This window comes from Halichoerus grypus, chromosome 12 (assembly GCF_964656455.1).
Source record: "Halichoerus grypus chromosome 12, mHalGry1.hap1.1, whole genome shotgun sequence".
Lineage (NCBI taxonomy): Eukaryota > Metazoa > Chordata > Mammalia > Carnivora > Phocidae > Halichoerus > Halichoerus grypus.
Genome location: NC_135723.1, coordinates 99,872,208 through 99,890,479, shown reverse-complemented (window position 1 = coordinate 99,890,479; position 18,272 = coordinate 99,872,208). Strand labels below are relative to the sequence as shown.

The following is an 18,272-nucleotide window of genomic DNA, read 5'->3' as shown; positions in this document are numbered from 1 at the left end:
AAAAAAACTGAAACAGACTCATAAACACAGAGAACAAACTGATGGTTGCCAGAGGGATGGAGGGATGGTGGTGGGAGAAATAAGTGAAAGGGATTAAGAGGTACAAACTTCCAGTAATAAAATAAATTAGACATGGGGATGAACAATACAGAATGGGGAATATAGTCAATAATATTTAATGATGTTGTGTGGTGGCAGATGGTAACCTCACTGGCAGTGAGCGCTGAGTAATGTATAGAATTTTCCAATCACTATGTTTGTACATCTGAAACAAATATAACATTGTATGGCAACTATATTTCAATAATAAAATTTAAAAAAATAGAATTGTCCCTGCCAAATGTGTATGTTTTAAATAACAATTTGCTCTTAGAGTGTCTTCCAAAGCAAAATGTGATTATATTTCCAAAATCCTGCCGGAAAATGGGCTCCACTAAACAAGGCTGTCAGACAGGAAAGGGGTACACAAAAGAAATGGGCTAAGGAGGACCGCCTGGGTGGCTCAGTCGTTAAGCATCTGCCTTCAGCTCAGGGTCCTGGGATCGAGCCCCGCCTCGGGCTCTCTGCTCAGCGGGAAGCCTGCTTCTCCCTTTCCCACTCTTCCTGCTTGTGTTCCCACTCTCGCTGTCTCTCTCTCTGTCAAATAAATAAATTTTCAAAAATCTAAAAAAAATAAATGGGCTAAGGAGAGCCAACATGGGGAAGGGGGAAGAGAACATTTGAGATTAAACTTAAGGCAGATCCCAGGATGATTACTGTACACCAGGACTAGCAAGCAAGCTGTTCCGACTGGGACAGGTTAAACTTGTGACCAAGGACAAGCAGGACTCCCTATTCATACCCACCCGCCCCCCTTCTTCCTGAGGGAATAGGTGGGCTTATAATGAAAGCCAAGAGATCCATCACTTTAGCTTTAGCATCCACAAGGATGAAGAGTATGGGCAGGACTGAATGCTTAGATAATAAAGAAGTGTCTTCCCAACAAGAGTGACTGCCCTAACTCTGGTATTTCTCTTTTAACCAATATGTGGCAAGAGTCTTCTGATTCCAATGTGAAGAAAACACAAATCTTGAATAAGAGCAATTTCTTATCTATAATATAAAACAAAGAATATCTCTGGATGTTCTATTTTACTGGTTCCCACTGTCTATAGGGCAGAACGCTGACATAGGCCAGCACCAAGTTCCCTCTATCTGAACATAACCCACCTTCCTAACTTTAGCTCTACGTAATGCCCCACCTGGAATCTCTGTTGCAGATAGATTAGTGTAATTGCAATCACTTAACATATCTTGCACCTTTCTTCCCTCTACACACCCAACCTTTAGATTCCCTGACTCTGCCTATTTCCTCCTACCTACTTAGTCTACCCACACATCCCGGTCCTATTCACCTTCCATCTCTTTCACAAGGGATTCCCTAACCACCTGATCTATGCATTTCTCCTTCCCCTGAGCAAGGAAGCCTTTGCATCCCTCATGGAGCTGGAGGTACTCGGGAGGCCTAGGCTGATTGGCTTATTTTATAACCTCTTCACCATCACCTACCCCGTCCCCCCCACCACATTATGCAGAAAGTTTTTCATAGGCACTTAATTACTTCATTCAACATACATTTATTATTGTTTCTCACGTGCTTGGTGCATGGTGATCCTAAGACATGGAAAACAAAACCACTATTGTTAAGGAGATTAAAATCTATCAGGAGGTGACAGGCATCAATGATATAAGTGCAATAACAGAACTGGGCCCAGAGAAAAATGAGATCAGAATGACCACTTCCATGGAAAAGACAGAGGGGGTAGGAACCAGAAATGCGGAGGCAGTAAATACATACACAATAAATACTCCTATTTGGCAGCACCAAAAATCAAATGTCTCCCAGAGGGCACAGGGTGTCAGACTGCAGTGTTCTTCAGAGCATTCACACCCTGTAGCAGAAGGGCTCCTGGAATGATGCTATTTTATGAGTCATTCATTCCAAAAATACTGAGAACTTATGAAATGCCAGATGCGGCTCCATTGTCCTAGCTGGGGATACAGCAGAGAGTAAAGTCAGCACACATGTAAATAAATAAATATGAGAATTTTATATAGTAATGAGGGCTGGGAAGAAAATAAAACAGGATAATGGGATAGAGTGATGGCGTCAAGTCTTTGACTTCTATCCATTATTCTGCCAATGGCAAGCAAGATACCCCACACCCAATCCAATAGGCCAAGACTGCTTTTAGTTAATAAATATCACAAAATTGCACCAAAGGAAGATACTAATAATAGACCAAGCCACTACCTCAAGTGGACCCCCAGTCTCGAGCCAAACATGTATATATGTGTATATATATATATATATATATATAATATATACTCACAAGGGAACTTTAATATAGCACAGACATTCCACCCAGCCTAGTCGCTGCCACTCATTTGCAAGATATCTAACACTGCCAGTTTGTTTTGCAATCACTTTATTTCATCTTTGGATAACCTTCTAATTTCCCAGGTTAGGAAACTGACACACTGTGGAAGGGTGAGCATCTTTTTGAGACACCCTGCAATCAGGATTAGAATCTAGAGTGAAAGTTCCAGTCCCCAGGGTTTTCAGTTAGTGGTTGGGCCTAAAGAGGACATCAAATCTCTCCCCTACCTCCCAAAATGTTTACATTTCTCTCTTCTCCCATTAAAAGCCAAGAAAGCCTAGGGGTACCTGGATGGCTCAGTCAATTAAACAACTGACTCTTGATTTCAGCTTAGGTCATGATCTCAGGGTCATCAAGCCCTGCATGGGGCTATGCACATGGAGCCTGCTTAAGATTCTTTCTCCCTCTGCCTTTGCCCCTCTCCCACATAATCTCTCTCTCTCTCTCTCTCTCTCTCCCAAAAACAAAAAATAAAATAAAATGTGGTAACAAAAGCTAAGAAAGCCTACAACTAAACGGAATAGCTTGAAATCAACCTCAAACTACTAATTCCAACTTTCAATGCCAATTGCTTATGATCCTTCCTCCCCATTACATTCTGCTCCCCAAACTTGGTTCAGTCAGAACGAAGCCGGGGATATTACCGGAGAGTAAGGGCCATTTCCTTTACTTCTTTCATATCTCCTGTAGTGCTTAACATGAGGCTGGCACACAGTTCACCTTCAATCTTTTAGTTAGGTTCCGTTGAGCTTTATTTGTCTTAGACTGTTTACTTTGGTTGTTTCAACTGTTAAATGCATCCCTGTAGCTTGTGAAGGGGAGGGAGTGTGGAAGAGAGGCTTAAGTAAGGGGTAACTTCTTTTGTTAACTCAGTCCTTCCCAGCCTTTTCAGGAGAAGCTACAGCGTGAATAATAACCTCATTATCCTTTCTCTCTTCTGTCTATGGGACAACCCTTCCAGGCTTGTCCTAGTTATTGAAGTCAGATCTGTGGGAAGAACTCCTCAGGGAATGTGGTCACTTCATGTTTATCCTGTATTCCACCATCTCCCTCACAGTAAACCACTGATCACATGTTTATTAACTTTTTTTTTTTTTAAGGAGACTCAATACACACTGGAAAATACGTGGAAGGAATTCCCTTTGCGCCAAAGAAGCAATCCTCAAGAACTGGAAGCAGGCAGCAAAGAACATCCAGAAAGATCTTGGTCCCAAGAGGTTGCCACTGTCTCCAAATCAAATGCCTACAACCAAGCTGGTCTTTTCACACTGCCTCTGAGCTCTGGCAAGCCTGCCCCAGCTCACAGCCTCCTGCCCCAAGCCTCGAGGAAGTTTATGGAATATGCTTCCAGGCGATTCTACTGCTACACGAAGTAGATAAGCTAGCAACTTTGAGTGGGCAGGAAAAACGCCAGATGCCTTCTTTTTCTTCTCAGCCCTTTCTCGGGAAGGGGGTCTATGTAGTCAAGGCCAAACCCTTACCCTGCCTCTCCGTAACCCCTACCCCTTGGCTTCCACTTCGGTCTTAACCAGCCTTAAAATACGCTGGGCCTCTTCGAAACTCCCGACGGAGGTGTGGGAACACAGGAAGCACCTTCACATCATTACACTGAGCGGGTCACCCACCCCAGCATCAACCGAGCGGGCCACTGGGCAGAGGGCGGCTCGGCCAGCGGGAGAGGGAGGGGGGCAACGAGGCCGCGCGGGGCTCGGGGCCGGTGCGTTCGCTCCTCCCTGCGACACCCGCGGGGAGAAGGCCGCCCGAGTGCGGAGGGAAGAGGTGGCGGGCGAGCGGGCGAGTCCTTCCCTGCAAGGCTGGCTCATCAGCGGGGACTCCGCCCGTACCGCCCGCCTCGCCGGAGCCCAGGTCAGGGATCTACCGGAGGGGAGAGGGCGGCCCCAGGGCCCTTCCAGGCCTACCTTCCCCGACTCCCTGGGCTCCATGGCCCCGCTTGCGGTGGCCGGTGCTGACCCCGCCACTGCCTCCAGTCCGCCCCCTCCCCCCGCGGCCTGGCCTGAGGATGCCGCCGCCGCGACCACCTTGGGGACCCGGGCCCCCGGAGGGCAGGGCGCCCGGACGGGGAGGGAGCACGGCCGGGAACTTGCTCGCCCTCGTCGGGAGAGCGGGAGCGCTCCCTGTGCCGGGAGAGGCGAGCGGCGGGGACTAGCGCCGTACCGAGCGAACCGCTTTACGGCAGCCGCTTGGCCCTACACGGCGGGGCATCACGGGAAGCGTAGTCCCGCCTAGTTAAGCGGCTCTCAAACCGCTATTGGTTCCCGAAATGCTGGGCCCTGATTGGACGCCGAGCAGCTCGCTCTCCGCCCTTCCCGCCTCGCTGGAGGACGGTGGTTATTAGGTAGCTCCCGCACCACGCTCTCCCAGACCCTGCATTGAGGGCAAACCGTTCTCTTGGGGCTGTGAGAATGCCTGTTCTTGCGTCTGTTCCCTCTCACTTTTAGGGCCAGCGTCAGCCTTGAAGGTTTCAGATTTTATTTAATCTAGGAGGGAAATTTTTTTTTTTTTTTTTTTTTAACATTCATTCAAAAAGCATCATTGGTTGCCTGCCCCGTGCCAGGCACTGTGCGAGGTTTGGGAATGCACAGCTGAATGAAACAAAACTTTGCCTTCGAGGAGCTTATAGTCTATTGGGGAAACTGACCAGAAACAGATAACTATAAAATAAAGACACAAGTGCAAGGAAAGAGGTAAGCACAAGACCCCACTAACGCACACTTTGTCACTGTCTAGAGTATGGTGGTGGGAATCTACGGGGTGGTTAGTCAAGGATTTCCTGAGGAAGTGGCAACTGAACTGAATTAAGGGGTAGGCGGTAGCGAGGTGAAGTGCTATGGATGGAATTGTGTACCCCCAAATTTGTATGTAACCCCTATGTGACGTTATTTAGATGTGGGGCCTTTGGGAGGTAGTTAGGTTTAGACGAGATCATGAGGATGGGGTTCTCATGATGGGATTAGTGTCTTTACAAGAAGAGACACAGGAGAGCTTGCTGTCTCTCTCTGCCATATGAGGAAACAGCGGGAAGGCAGCTGTCTGTAAGCCAGGAAGAGAGTCCCCACCAGAACCCAGCCATGCTGGCATCTTGGTCTTGAACTCCCATTCTCCAGAACAGTGAGAAAATAAATGTCTGTTGTTTAAACCACCCGGTCTATGGTATTTTGTTATGGTAGCCTGAGTTAACTAAAACAGGAGGGGGAGAAAGGTGTTGCAAAGAGGGCAGTTGGCCATAAGAAATAGCATAAGCAAAGCCAGACAGCTGAGCAAATGGTGTGAGCAGGGATGGTGTGAGACAGGAAATTATGGGAAATGGCACTGGAGAGATACTTGGGGGCTGGATGTGGAAGGTAGTGTATGCTCCCTTAGGGCGTTTGAAATGAGTTTTAAGCCAGTGAATGTTGTGGGCAAATTTGCACTTTAGTTGGATCAGTCCTACTGCAGAGTAGAGGGTGAATTTAAGGAGGAAAGAAAGAAGACCAAACTCTATAAAAATATACTTGCTCTTTCTTCTCTAATCTTCTTTAAAAGACATGAAAGAAGACTTCACCTGCCTCCATTTTGACCTCAGTCTGTACTTCCTAACTGATTCAGTTCTTTCCAGCTCATGTCTTAACTCAGGCAAAGCATTCTGTGATGGGAACCAAGACTGTCCCCTTGAGCAGTAACCACTGTCCTGAGCCAGCAAGACCCCACATGACTGACCTCAAGACACCGATCAACCTGACCTTTCCTGCCCACCTGCATGTGCCCATCAACTTTTGTCCCACATTTGCCTTCTATAAACTTAGAAGTATTTTCAGCACTTTGGAGATAGTCTTTGAGACATTAGTCTGCTGTCTTCCTGGTGCTGGCCTTACTGAAATAAATTCCTTTCTCTTTTCACCACCGCTCGTCTGTCTGTCTTTGGATTTTGTCTGCAGTGAGTGGCTGAACCTGGTCTGTTTGGGACCCCCGGAGCCAGATGCTCTTGAACCTCTGTGCCCTGGTTACAGACATAAAAAACTATATGAAGTAATTATAATAATATATTGTTTAGTTTGTAATATATATGGATATAATATGTATAATAATCATAGTACAAATAATAGTAAAGTGCAGAAATCTTAAGGGTATAACTTGATGTGTTTTTGCGTGCGTACCAGGTACCACCACTCAGATCAGATACAGAAAATTTCCAGCACTCCAGAAAGCTCCCTCGTGGCCTTCCCTTTATTTATACATAGAGGGAAAATGACAGAAAATAAGGAAGTGATTATTATAAAGGTGTTGGTAAAATTAACTATAAAAATGTTTGATGTACTTTTACATGTGTGCGTTTTAAGTCACAATTCAAAGTTTTAAATAAAAAAATCAAGCAAACATAGTTTATGTTTAAAATTTTTATTAATACATATTGCCACACTGATTGTTAAATATTTTGATTATCACCCCTGAGCAGGTCCCAAGTAACCATTTTCCATTATACTATACGACTCTGCTCTTCTAGCCAGGGTTGAATAGAGCTAAACTCAGCAGGGGTCAATGGGAATACCTTTTCTAGAAATGTGAGAGCATTCAATCCATGTGAGCAGAACTGTAATATTTGACCTCAGCTCAGGCTGCCATAACAGCATAGAGAAATTTACTTTCCCAGAGTTCTGGAGACTGGAAGTCTCCAGTTGGTCGTTTCTGGTGAGATTTCTCTTCCTGGCTTGTAGGTGGCACCACCTCGCTGTGTCCTTATATGACCTATTTTCTGTGTGTTCTCAGGGAGAGAGAGAGAGAGAATGAGCTCTCTGGTGTCTCTTCTTCTAAGGACGCTAATCCTATCGGCCTCCTGACCTCATTTAACCTTAATTACCTCTGTATAGGCCCTATTTCCAAATATAGTCACATTGGGGTTTAGGGCCTCAACAGAGGAGTTTGGGAGGGATACAGTTCAGTTCATAGCTTTGTGTGCTTTAAGCAGCCTCCCTCTGGCCAGGTGCAGTCACTGGTAGGGGAGTGTGTGTTTCTGAGAAAGAAAAATGAGACAGCTGCACAGAAATGAGATCGAAGACTCCAGGTGGCCTTCTAACCTCCAGCTCCCAGCTCAGTCATAGCTATATCCCTCTCTGTATGTACCTCAGAGAGCTGTATTTCTGCCCGTGAGTTATCCCTGTCTCCTTATAACAAATTCTTGTTTGGGGGGTTAAACACTGGAGGTGAGGTGGTTGAGACAGCTAGGGTTGGTAACTGAAAGAGTTTCTCCATGAAAAGGTACAGAAAGATGGGACAGTACCTGGAGGGAAATGTGGGGTCAAGAGAGGAGGCTAAGATGTGAGACACGAGATCGTGTTTCTGTTGATGGGAAGGGAACTGATGGTTAAGCCCAGGTAGGGCAATGCAAGGACCCAAGACCCTGAGGAGGCAAGAGGAGCCAGGACCACAGTACCAAGGGCCCTTTCCAGGGGTAGGGATACTTCTAGATGACACCACGAGGGAAGAAGAAGATGGAGCGGATGTCGGTTTGTTTTGTTATAGATTTGCTATAGATTTTCCCATCTGATGACATCTCTGTGGGACAAGGTCATCTCATGAAAATGAAGGGGGGGGGGGAAGAGAAGGCATGCATAGTCATTGCAGAGAACAGGAAATAGAGTTTATAGGGAAACAGAAGAGGTAGGATGGTCAAATTGAATTAAAGGCCTGTTTGAGGTTTGTGATCACAAATTTAGGTAAAAACAGCCTATCTGCAAAATTCTTTCTAGAAGCAGAAAGTTAGGCAGATTTTTGAGTTGGAATATTGCCAGGTGGGGATGAATGGAGATAGAAAAGTGAGGGATTTAACGGTACTTGCATTGGAGAAATTTATAATGACAGAAAGGTGGTTCTCAGTTCCAGCTAGGTGCACATGGAATTACCCACGAGGCTTCCAAAGAATCTGATTTAATGGGCTCAGGATGGGGTCTGGGCATTGGTAGGGTTTCAAAAGCTCCTCGGGTGATTCTAATGTGCAGTTGGTGCTGAGAATCACCATGCAGACCGTGACTCCTGAGGGGAGACAGGAGGGAGCTAATGAAAAGTGAGAACCCGGTGGTCTCAATGAATTTGAAATAAATGATAGCAGTGAGGTACTAGAGCACGTAAGCTGGAAGGATGGGAAGTCATGATCAGTAAGTAAATATTTGAAAGTGTTTGAAAACGGCTGAGTTTGTGGAGTGAAGGGGAAGGTCACTGTACATAAAGGGGTGAGAACTGAATGGATTATCCACGTGGAGTGTCCACGACAAGGAGTAGGACCCACCAGCTGAACTCTTCTCCGGATGAGGGGAAATGGCAGTTGGAAGCAGGAGAGGGTGGTGGAGCTGGGCAGCACCAGCTAGACTGGAAGAGGGCTCTTTGCGGGACGAAGGGGCAGAACTGGCCAGCAGAAGCCATGCACCAGAGAACTTCAGACTTTATGTGCAACCTGCTGATGTGGAAGCTGAGGCACATACAAGGGAAGTGACTCGCCCAAGTTCACCAGCATGGCAGATTAACAGAAGCCTCCTGGAGACAGTCCTTGTGCAGGTCGAGATCAGGGCTCAGACCCACTCTGCCCCCCTTTCCCCCTTGTCCCCAGAGGCAGACTCTGCACACGGGCTTGCTGCCAGTGTCACTTTATTTGGGAGATGCTGGTACCAGGGCATGGAGTGGGCGGGTCGGCACGGGAGGAGGGGGTCAGTGCATCCGAGCCCGGTGATGACATGAGGGGTGGAGGCAGCCTCGTGCTGCGGAGCCATCAGTGCTTTGAGAAGTCACCTCCTGGAGGACGAATGAGCGGGAGAGGCACTAGCAAGGAGGCAGTGGTCAGGCCCGGAAGGGATGGGCAGCGGCGCAAACTGGCAGGAGGGAGACCCGCCAGGAGGAAGGCCAGAGAAAGGCCCGCTCTTGCCCTGCGCTCCGTCCAGGCAGTACCAGTGTCCCTGCACCTGTTTCTCTCACCTGCCACAGTGTGGCCTCGGGTACCTAACGAGAACCAGGCACCTGGCAGGCGCTTCACACGTGCGCTCTCACTAAGCCCTCCCAACAAGCCCGTGCACATTGTCAGCCAGGCGGTGAGGCTGAGGTCACGGACGCTGAGCAAGGAAGGAAAGAGAAGGGCTGCTATGAAGCAGCTCTGACGGACTCCAAACCCCCAAGCGTGCGTATGATTGGAGAAGAACCCAACGAGAGCCAAGAAGCGGGATGGAGCGGGTCAGAAGGGGTCAGGAAGGCAGAATCCCGCGGGGGCCTGCGAGTTGGGAAACGGGCCCTTTCGGAAGGCCTGTCCCGGCCCCGGCCCCGCCCCCGCCCCCGCCGGGCCCCGCCCCGCCCCCGGAGCCCCCCCCCGCGCCCCCCGCCTGCCCCCGCCGCAGCCCGGCCCCGCCCAGACCCACCCTGGCAGGCGCTGCACTGGCAGCTGCGGATGGCGGGCAGCACCACCGGCTCCGCGCGGCCGCCGGGACAGCGCAGGGTCAGGATCCGCACGGGGCTCTCGGGGTCCAGGCTGTAGCTGCAGCAGCCGCACTGGCTCTGCAGGTACGGCTCCTGCGGGGGGGCGTGGCTGAGCTGGGGCGGGGCCAAACGCGTTGGCCCAAAACACCCGCCTTCCCTCTGGGGGCCTTTCCCATCCCGGGGAGGGCCAGATCCCAACACTCCTCGCCCAGCGGGGCAGCCAGCCGGGTCGCGGAGGAGCAGGGCTCTGGGTCCGAGGAGAGCAAGTGCAGGGCAGAGCCCAGTCCGTCTTCTGGGACATGCTCATAACGCCTTGCCAGGAATGTCTGGGACGAGGCTGTGTGCAAACGGCCTGTCCCACAGAGCTTCTCACTATAGGCTGGGCTGTGATTTCGGAGCCTAACTTAGCTCCTAATTTATGCCTTTCCTGTCCATGTCCTGGTAGGCCCACAGCAGGAGAAGACCCCCCTGGCAGGGGTGGAGGCCTGCAGTAGGCTCTGGAGCCCAAGCCCGGTGGAGGGTCACAGGGCCAAGCAGCAGGTGGAGGCCACCACCTTGGTAAAAACTCACCCGGGCTCTGATCTGTATCCCCTTGAGATTGACCGCGTCCCTCACGTCCCCGGGGCTTTGCCCAGGTCTAGGCTCGCAGTAGTAGGCCCTCAGGGTGCACGGCAGCCCCCTGGCTCACCTCAGGCATGACGTTGGTGCTGGATGGACAGTGCCCGCTGCAGTAGCTCACTTCTACCTGGTCCAGGTAGCAGGGGCCCTTGGTGAGGTTGCGCAGCTCGGTGAGATGCCGGCAGGAGGCTGACTGCTCCTCTGTGGGGAGGAGCAGGTGAATGCAGGAGGTGGGGGCACGGCAGAGAGAGAAGGCCAACACGAGGGGACTCTGTGTGAAGGGGACAGCAGCGTGTGGACCCGAAGGGCACCTGCGGCTGTTGGGACAGGGGTGGCCAGGTGCCATGAGGCAGCGCTAGGGGTCTCCACTCCGCTAATCCTCATGGTAGGCAGCACTGGGGAAGGCAGGCCTCCTAGGGTGGGCATGGGGGCAGTTTGGGAGAAGGGCCCAGAGCAGGAAGAGGCACGGCAGGAAGTGCCCCAGGTCCCCTGCATACCCAGAGTCTCTTGGCGGCAAGTGGGACAGCAGCTCCCTGGCTCCTGCACGGTCACCTCGCCCTGCAGAGGGAGTGGTCCCCAGCCCACTCAGGAGGATGGCCCAGGCGCCCCGGCACTGCCTGCTCGAGGCCCTAAGACCAGCCTCTGGGGAGGGACGCAGGAAGGGACCCCAGGGAGCCGCTCTGAGAGGGCAGCAGGGCTGCTGGCGGTACCTGGGCACAGGTGGGGGGGGGCAGCACTGGGTGCAGACACTCCTCCCGCGGACGCAGCGGCAGCTGTCACAGTCCTCCTGCCATTCGGATCCGGGCTGGGGAGAATGCGGGACATCCTCCTCTCCACCTGGATCTCCATCTCTCTGCTGGTTAGGCTTTTCTACGCTACTACCCCCTTCCTGAAACCAGCGGCCAGAGACTGAAGGCGGCAACAGGAGTTTCAGGAGGGAGGGGGGCCGATGGAGCCCAGAGACTGTCCCAGTGGGATGGCCCTGGTGCAGAGGGGAGGAGCCCGCGGACGGGAGGGAGGCCTGGGTTGAGGAGGGCAGCGGGGTCTCACCGGGTGGGGATGCCCGCGGCGCCAGCACTCGCAGCCGTCCGCGGGCACGCAGAGGCCCGCCTGGCTGCGCAAGTGCCCGTGCCCGCACACACAGCCCGGGGCCCGCGCCGCACTGCAGCTGCCCTGGGTCTCCGTGGCGTTGGGCTCCCGGCACGTCCGCTCGCACAGCCCCAGCTCCCCAGGGGGCACCTGCTGCCACATTTCCCCGGAGGGGCACTCTGCCAGGGAAGACCCCCCCCCCACCACCACCACTCAGGTCAGCCCTGGGTCCAGCCTCGATTCTCCCCCGTCCCACGCCAGGCACCCCTAGGGTCCCTCCTCCCTCCCCAGTGCTGCCCACTCTGCACTTGTAGGCCTCCAGACACAGCCCTCTGCTCTTATCCACCTTCCCAAATACCAGCGGGGCCTAACTCGCATCTTGCCTCTTCCAGGAAGCCTCCCCTGACTAGTCCTGTCCACCTCGACCTCTCCTCTTGTGGCACTGATTTCCCGTCCTGTGGGTGCAGCCTGCTTGTTAGTGGGCCAGAAACCATCTCCTGTCTCTGTTCTGGTGGGTCAGTCTGCCCTCAGCAGCAGCACCAGGCTGGGGTGCTCGGGGCTCACCATACCTGTGTGTCTCTGAATCCACACAGAGCCCAGTGTGCCGGGGCGGGGCACAGGTGAGCCCTTAGCAAAGGCCTGTTGACTTTGACCAGATGGGGGCAAAACAGCACAGGGCAGATACCACCTGCCTGGGGACTGCCAGACAAGGATCCTATTTTAGCTCACGCTCTCAACCTTTGCTTCCTCCTCTGCAGGGAAAGAACCCTCCACTTCCTGCATCGCTCACAGCCCTGCTCTGTGCACACACAGGAATGCCGTCAGCATCACTGTGGACAGAGCAGGGAAGGGGCTTCTTGAAAGAGATAGCACTGCCTTTGCCCTCAGCAGGGCCAACCACCCCCCCTGCCTTTGGAAGGACGGCAGGGGCCTAGACAGCCATATCTCACCATGACAGTCGGCTGGGGAGCAGTTGAAGGCTCCATCTCGGCAGATACTGGGAAGACAGAAGCATGGGTTCCGATGCCTCCGAGGCCCTGCTCCCCGCCGCCATTCTCAGCAGCCCTGCCCTCCACCCCCTCCCCACCCAGCCCCCTGGCCCTCACCAGCGGGTACAGTTCCAGATGAGCACAGTCCCTGGGGGAAGCTCCCGGGCCTGCTCTTCAAGGGGCAAGGTAAGGCCCCACGGCAGAGAGATCTGGGTGCAGGGGCAGGCAGCGGGGGGCACACACGTGCCATTGTGCAGCAGCTGGGGCAGTGCGGGCTCCAGTTATACGCAGACCCACTTCTCCCCTCCCCCCCCACCTGCCTGCTCCCCCTACGGGAGTCGGGACATGGCACCTGCACGTACCTGCTCTCCAGGGCAGCCGCAGCCAAGCTGACAGGGTTCCTGCACACAGGGGGCAGCAGGCTGCAGATGCGAGCAGAGGCGTGGGCACGCGGTGGCACAGGCTCTGAGCACCTGGCCAGGTAGGCACTCTGGGGGGGGGGGCGGAGCGCACAGACAGTGAGGTGGAGCTCCGGGGAAGGGACTGTCTCCCGACCGGCCCCCTGCCCTGGCGAAGGCCAGCTGGGACGGGGGCCGGAGCTCAGCGGCACTAGAGGGAAGGGCAGGTGCCCACCACCCCAGGTGCTCACCGGGGCAGGGCTGCAGGTTACATTCCCGCCGCTGCTCTGTGTCCCGGGCCTGGCATGGTACCCCCGCAGGACCCTCCGCACAGCTCCGATGCCGCTCCACAGTGCCCCCACCACAGGGAGCAGAGCAGCTGCTCCAGGCTGACCAAGGCCCAAGGACAGGGCACTCGTGGTGTGGGCACATCAGGGACCCGTTGGTACAGGTGCTGTGGACAGGGGTCAAGGGCACAAGTCAAGGGGAACGGAGCCTTTGCTTCCCAGTAATGCCCATAACCCTGACCTGCCCCAAGCCTCCCACCCAAAGCTCCCGAGCCCCCCGCTTGGCCACCAGTGGGCAGCCATACCAGTTTTTGCAGTCCAGCTGTGCCACCTCAGCTGGGGCCACCACCCATGAGGCATTGGGGCTGGGAAGGCCACAGCGGCAGGAGGAGATGGGCACGCAGTGTCCATCCTGTATCAGTTGGCCAGGGGGGCAGCGGCAGCCTGGGGGGTGGGGGTGGGGAGGACAAGCAAGATTCAGCGCTCCGGCAGGCACACACAGAGGAACCCCCTGGCCGCCAGTTGGAGTCCAAAGCCTCAGGCTGACCCTGGAGCACCCTCCCCCACCCCCACCCCCAGCCCCCACACTGTTTCCACCTCTGGAGCACAGGAAGGAGTCGCTCTAGCCCGCCCTGTGTGGGTCCCACCCCAGGAACCCTTGAGGCTGCCTGAGAGCATCTTCACAGACACAGCCCATCTTGGCTAAGGCTCGCTCTATGCAGGAGCCCTACCCGGTTGCCGAAAGTGACCCAAGGATCCACTTGGCTGCCCTATCACCCATGATCCAGTACAGGAGCACGCCCCCACCCACGGGTCTCATGCTCTCGGGAAGCAGGAGGCAGCGAAGCAAGCTGCCCGGCTCAGAGGCCCTAGGGCTCCCAGGGGGGGCTGCAGGCGGGCCTGGCCACCTGGGCGGCACGGCCCCTGCAGACACTGCACGCGGTCCCAGAGGTCGGCACAGCTTCTGGGGCATCGGTTGGCACAGTCAAGGGTGGGCACGGTGTCCCGGGCTTCGCAGCTCTCCCCTGAGGACCAGAAGGTAGGAGTCTGTGTTGGGGGCCAACTCTTGGGCCCCCGGGACAGCACCCTCCCCTCCCCCGCGTGCCTCTAGGAGCAGAGGCAACATCCCGCTCAGGCGCTATCTTCTACTTACAGTCCCTGGCCCCTCCCCCCAGATGCTGCCATGGGGGTTACCTGGGCAGGGCCCCACATTGCAGCTCTCAGTCTGAGCCCATGGCCCCCGGCAACCCCCTCCAGGGGGGGCCGCTGCCTCTCTCCAGCGTAGCCGGAAACCTCCACTGCAGGGCACCTGGCAGGGGCTCCAGGGCCCCCAAGGACTCCACTGGCATAAGTCTGGGGAGATGAAATGGAAGTCAGTACCCAGGGCCCACCTCCCCTCTGCCTCTTGCTTCCACCCCAAGGCCTAGGGCTCTAGCCCTGCAGACACTCTGACATGCCCTGAGCCCCTCAGACCCCCTTCCTCCTCTTTTCAGCCGCTGCAGGGATGCTCCCTGCTGCGGGCCCACCCAGCGTGAAATCCAGCAGGCCCTGGGGGCAAGCAGGAGGCTTAGCAGGCCTGCTAACCCCCTGGCTACTGAAATAAACAGCATGGCCCAGCCCTACCTGGCCAGGTCCCCCACCACTCTCATTTCAGGCTCCCTCCTGCCCTGTTGGTCTCTGCCCCTCCTCATTACCTTGGCAGGCCCTCGGGTCCGGGCAGAGGCGCTGCTGGCTAAGTGGGGCGGTGCAGAGGTCTGGGTCTCCAGCCCACGGCCTCCCCGTCTCAGGGTCCAAACAGAGGCGATGGCGGTGCTGCTCCGAAGCCAGCCAGGGGGCCAAGGTCGGGGAGCGGCCAGCTGGGTGCTGAGACCAGCGCTCCTCTAGCACAGTCCTGGAGGCAGGGGCCAGCACGCCAGGGGGCAGGCAGGGTCCACAGGGTGACCACTCGGACCACCCACTCAGAGGAAGAAGACCTAGGAAGGGCAGCGAGTGGGCACCTTCCCAGGGGCCCTCCCCCAGACCACAGATCCCAGTGGATGGGGAGGGAGGAGCCCCAGTTATGACCAGGACGGGCTGGAAATGGGAAAGGCTGTAGGAGGTGTCAGGGAGCCAGGGTAGGGTGACCCACTGTCCTGGTTTGTCTGGGACTGTCCGAGTCCTAGCACCAAGAGTTCCAGATTCAGGAAACCGCCCCTCGCCCCCAGTCCTGGGCAAATGGGGACAGCTGGTCTCTCAAGTCCAGAGTTACCTTGACAGCCCTGGCTGGTGCACTGCAGTTCTCCGTGCTGGCATTCACTGTGGGAGGGGGTGGTCGGGGTAGGTTTGCCGAGGCAAGACTCAGCCCAGAGCGGTGGTTGGGGGACTGCTGTAGGGGCGACCTGAGCTCTGGGCTCATTTGGAGCAGGATGAGGTTGGAGTTGGGCCCGGGGCCTGGGGGATTTCCCTGTGGGGTCTCCTCCCCGCCCCGCACCCCCTGACCCCAGCCCTCTGATGCTGCCTCCCTGCCCCCATCACGCACCACTCTTTGCAGCCCAGGTGCAGGCGTTCCCCGGGGGCCAGGGTCACCGTGGCTCCTTCTCCTGTGAGGTGCAGGCAGCTACACTGCTCTGGGGGAATGCAGCCCCCCGCCTGCTCCAGCAGCCCCTGAGCGGGAGGGGACACGGGGACAGGGCTGTGTGGCAGCCATCTCTGTACCCTGGTGCCATACTGTGTCTGCTCACGGCGGGTGAGCCAGTGGTGGGCACGTGGGCACGAGGCAGAATGTGAGGGGCTCTTCAGGGGCATCGTGCGGAGGGGTGTCACCCAGGCATCACGGAGGGGAGGCAGCGTAGGAGTGCGGACAGAGCCCCCCTTCTCCTGGGGCACCTCCCCCAGCCCCACCCCTCACCTCTGGACAGTAGCAGCCGGGCTGGCAGGGCGGCAGGTCCTGGCAGAGCCGATGGCTCAGGTGTGTGGCGCAGAGCCCGGCACAGGGCGGGGCACAGGTCCGGAACTCAAAGGGAGGTGTGCAGCTGTCCTCTGTGGGGGGAACAGAGGCTGGTGGGGGGCCGCCCAGAGACACCCTCCACCCCAAGCCCGGAGCACACAGGACACGATCCCCTCAAGGCCCCTTGGGGTCGCCCTGTAAGAGTGCAAACCTGCCCCCAGGCTGCCCTAAGGACTGGCTAGTGTCGCCCCATCAAGCGCCCACTCGGCCCCCAAGGGTGCCTCTAGGAAGGGTCATGATGGTTGGGCCGCGGAGAGCCAGGTAGCTGCGTGGAGGATGGGGCCTTCGGGGAGCTAGGGGCCTGGCAGGTGCTCCCGGGGTTGGCGGATGGGGGACAGGAGGGTGGCTACCACTGGAGGTGGGCAAGACCTTCTGTGCCCGGGGGGCTGCTACAAGTGGACAAAGCCTTTAGCTCCAAAGCGGGGAAATCACAGCGGAGCCGGGAGGGGAGAGGAGCAGAGCCGCGGGGATGCGGGAGTAGCTGAGGGCGAGGCAGGGGAGTAACCGGGCTGCTGAGGGCAGGGCTCAGTGCAGGCAGCTCCGAGGGCCCGGAGCATGGAGGCGGCGGCTCGGAGAGGAGCTGGGAGGCCCTGCCGGGGCTCAGCTGTCTGGCTTCTCAGGGCCTCACCCGAGCAGTTGCCGACGGGGCAGGGCCGGAAGTGGCCGTCCAGGCGCGTGCAGGGAGAGCCCCCCCGCGCCGCTCCCGCTGCGGGCGCTGGTCCCTGGTGCCGGTAGCGCTGCTGGACCAGCACCTGGCAGGAGCATCGCGTCCAGCTGCTCCAGCTGCTCCACAGGCACTCCTCTAGGGACCAAGGTGGGGGGGTGCCAGCCAGGCTCCTCCAGCCTCCCTCCTCCCTCCCCTCCCTTCCACTCTTCCCCAGCCCCAGCCAACACCCTGCACAGCGAAAGGGCAAAAGGGAGCCAAGAATTCAGACAAGTCCTAATTCGCTGTGTTCTCTGTCACCCAGGGGCGAGGGGCGCATCCCAAAGAGCTCAAAAGGAAGAGATGGTGAGAAGAGGAAAGAAACTAGACACAATATCAGGGAGATAGATACACATTTGAGGGGGCAAATCTGGGGTTTGGGAAACCATGTTACTCGCTCAATTTTTCTGAGGCAGGAAATCAGGGGAGGGGGCTTCACTGCGCCGTGCACACTCACCTAGGCAGGGCCCTGGGTAGCAGGCCTGGGTGTCCAGGTGGAGGAAGGTGCCATTGCAGGTGGGGTCGACTTCGGCCAGTGGGCACGGGCAGGACCCAGAGCGGGAGGCCAGGCCTGGGCCACAGCTGCGGGAACAGGGCCCCCACGGGCCCCAGGAGCAGGCCTCCAGCAGCCCCAGGCAAGGCTGCCATCCACAGCGCTGGGTCTGGGTGCCAGGGCCCAGGCAGGGGGCCCCGCTGCGGTCAGCGGCCGAGGCCATGCAGACCCGGGTGCGAACCTGGCTTCCACCTCCACAGGAGACAGGGCACTCAGACCAGGGGGACCAGAGCGTCCAGGCCCCGGGTACTGTGGGAGGGCACAGGCGAGGTTAGAGAAGCCGGGGGGCGGGGGGGGGGGAGCAAAGGCCCGGAGGGCTGGTCAGGACCTTCATGGCACAGGGGCTGGCAGCGGTGAATAGGGCTAGGAGGGAAATGCGAGACAGAGCAAGCAAGCCGGCCTGAGGCTAGGAGGGTGGGGGAAGGTGGGATTGGGATGAAAGCCCAGACCTGCACACTCGATGTCTTCACATATGATGCCCTCCGGGGTGCAGGAGCTGAGGGGAGGAGCCCGGACTCAGGGACGCTGCCCTCCGGCAGGACAGTGCCACCCCGTCCCTGCCCCTGCCCCAGGCTTACCACCGCTGACACTCGCCCTGCAGCCAACTGTCCCCCAGGGTGTGGAGGCGAGCACCGTGCAGGCACAGGGGTGGGCAGGGGGGCTGAGGGCAGGGCTGGCTCTGGGACTGCTCCTCCCGACACTCTGGGGCCCATGAGCCCGATGTGGAGGACCTGGGTGGGGCCCGGGGCAGAGAAGGTGAGAGATAGCCCAGGGCCC

The 18,272-nt window shown here is 56.5% G+C and overlaps 2 protein-coding genes across 5 annotated transcripts in view; both read right to left on the bottom strand.

Annotated features, from left to right (window-relative positions):
- ZNF862 (zinc finger protein 862) overlaps positions 1–4,573 on the bottom strand; it is a 35,834-nt gene extending 31,261 nt beyond the window's left edge. Inside the window, exons 1-2 of one of the 4 annotated variants that reach the window (XM_078059708.1) lie at positions 4,340–4,571; positions 1,838–2,031 (exon numbers count right to left, since the gene is read on the bottom strand). Coding sequence is in view for 2 of the 4 variants with exons in the window: in XM_078059707.1 (XP_077915833.1) it covers positions 4,340–4,363 (24 nt within the window). In the remaining 2 variants the exon portion in view is untranslated. Of the gene's footprint in view, positions 1–1,837; positions 2,032–3,064; positions 4,301–4,339 lie in introns of those variants that run through there. The other 3 variants (XM_036122633.2, XM_078059707.1, XM_036122629.2) reach the window with 3 other exon arrangements.
- Positions 4,574–9,039: 4,466 nt separating this feature from the next.
- Positions 9,040–18,272, bottom strand: part of LOC118554778 (SCO-spondin-like) — a 53,553-nt gene continuing 44,320 nt past the window's right edge. The window contains 22 exon segments of the mRNA XM_078059837.1: positions 9,040–9,200; positions 9,815–9,965; positions 10,561–10,691; positions 10,988–11,048; positions 11,201–11,214; positions 11,217–11,295; positions 11,541–11,758; positions 12,530–12,576; positions 12,686–12,828; positions 12,931–13,058; positions 13,218–13,420; positions 13,559–13,697; positions 14,162–14,278; positions 14,448–14,606; positions 14,948–15,226; positions 15,502–15,548; positions 15,772–15,896; positions 16,141–16,271; positions 16,868–17,041; positions 17,400–17,744; positions 17,945–17,991; positions 18,074–18,226. Of these exon segments, the coding sequence (XP_077915963.1) occupies positions 9,178–9,200; positions 9,815–9,965; positions 10,561–10,691; positions 10,988–11,048; positions 11,201–11,214; positions 11,217–11,295; positions 11,541–11,758; positions 12,530–12,576; positions 12,686–12,828; positions 12,931–13,058; positions 13,218–13,420; positions 13,559–13,697; positions 14,162–14,278; positions 14,448–14,606; positions 14,948–15,226; positions 15,502–15,548; positions 15,772–15,896; positions 16,141–16,271; positions 16,868–17,041; positions 17,400–17,744; positions 17,945–17,991; positions 18,074–18,226 (2,914 nt within the window). The 3' untranslated portion in view covers positions 9,040–9,177.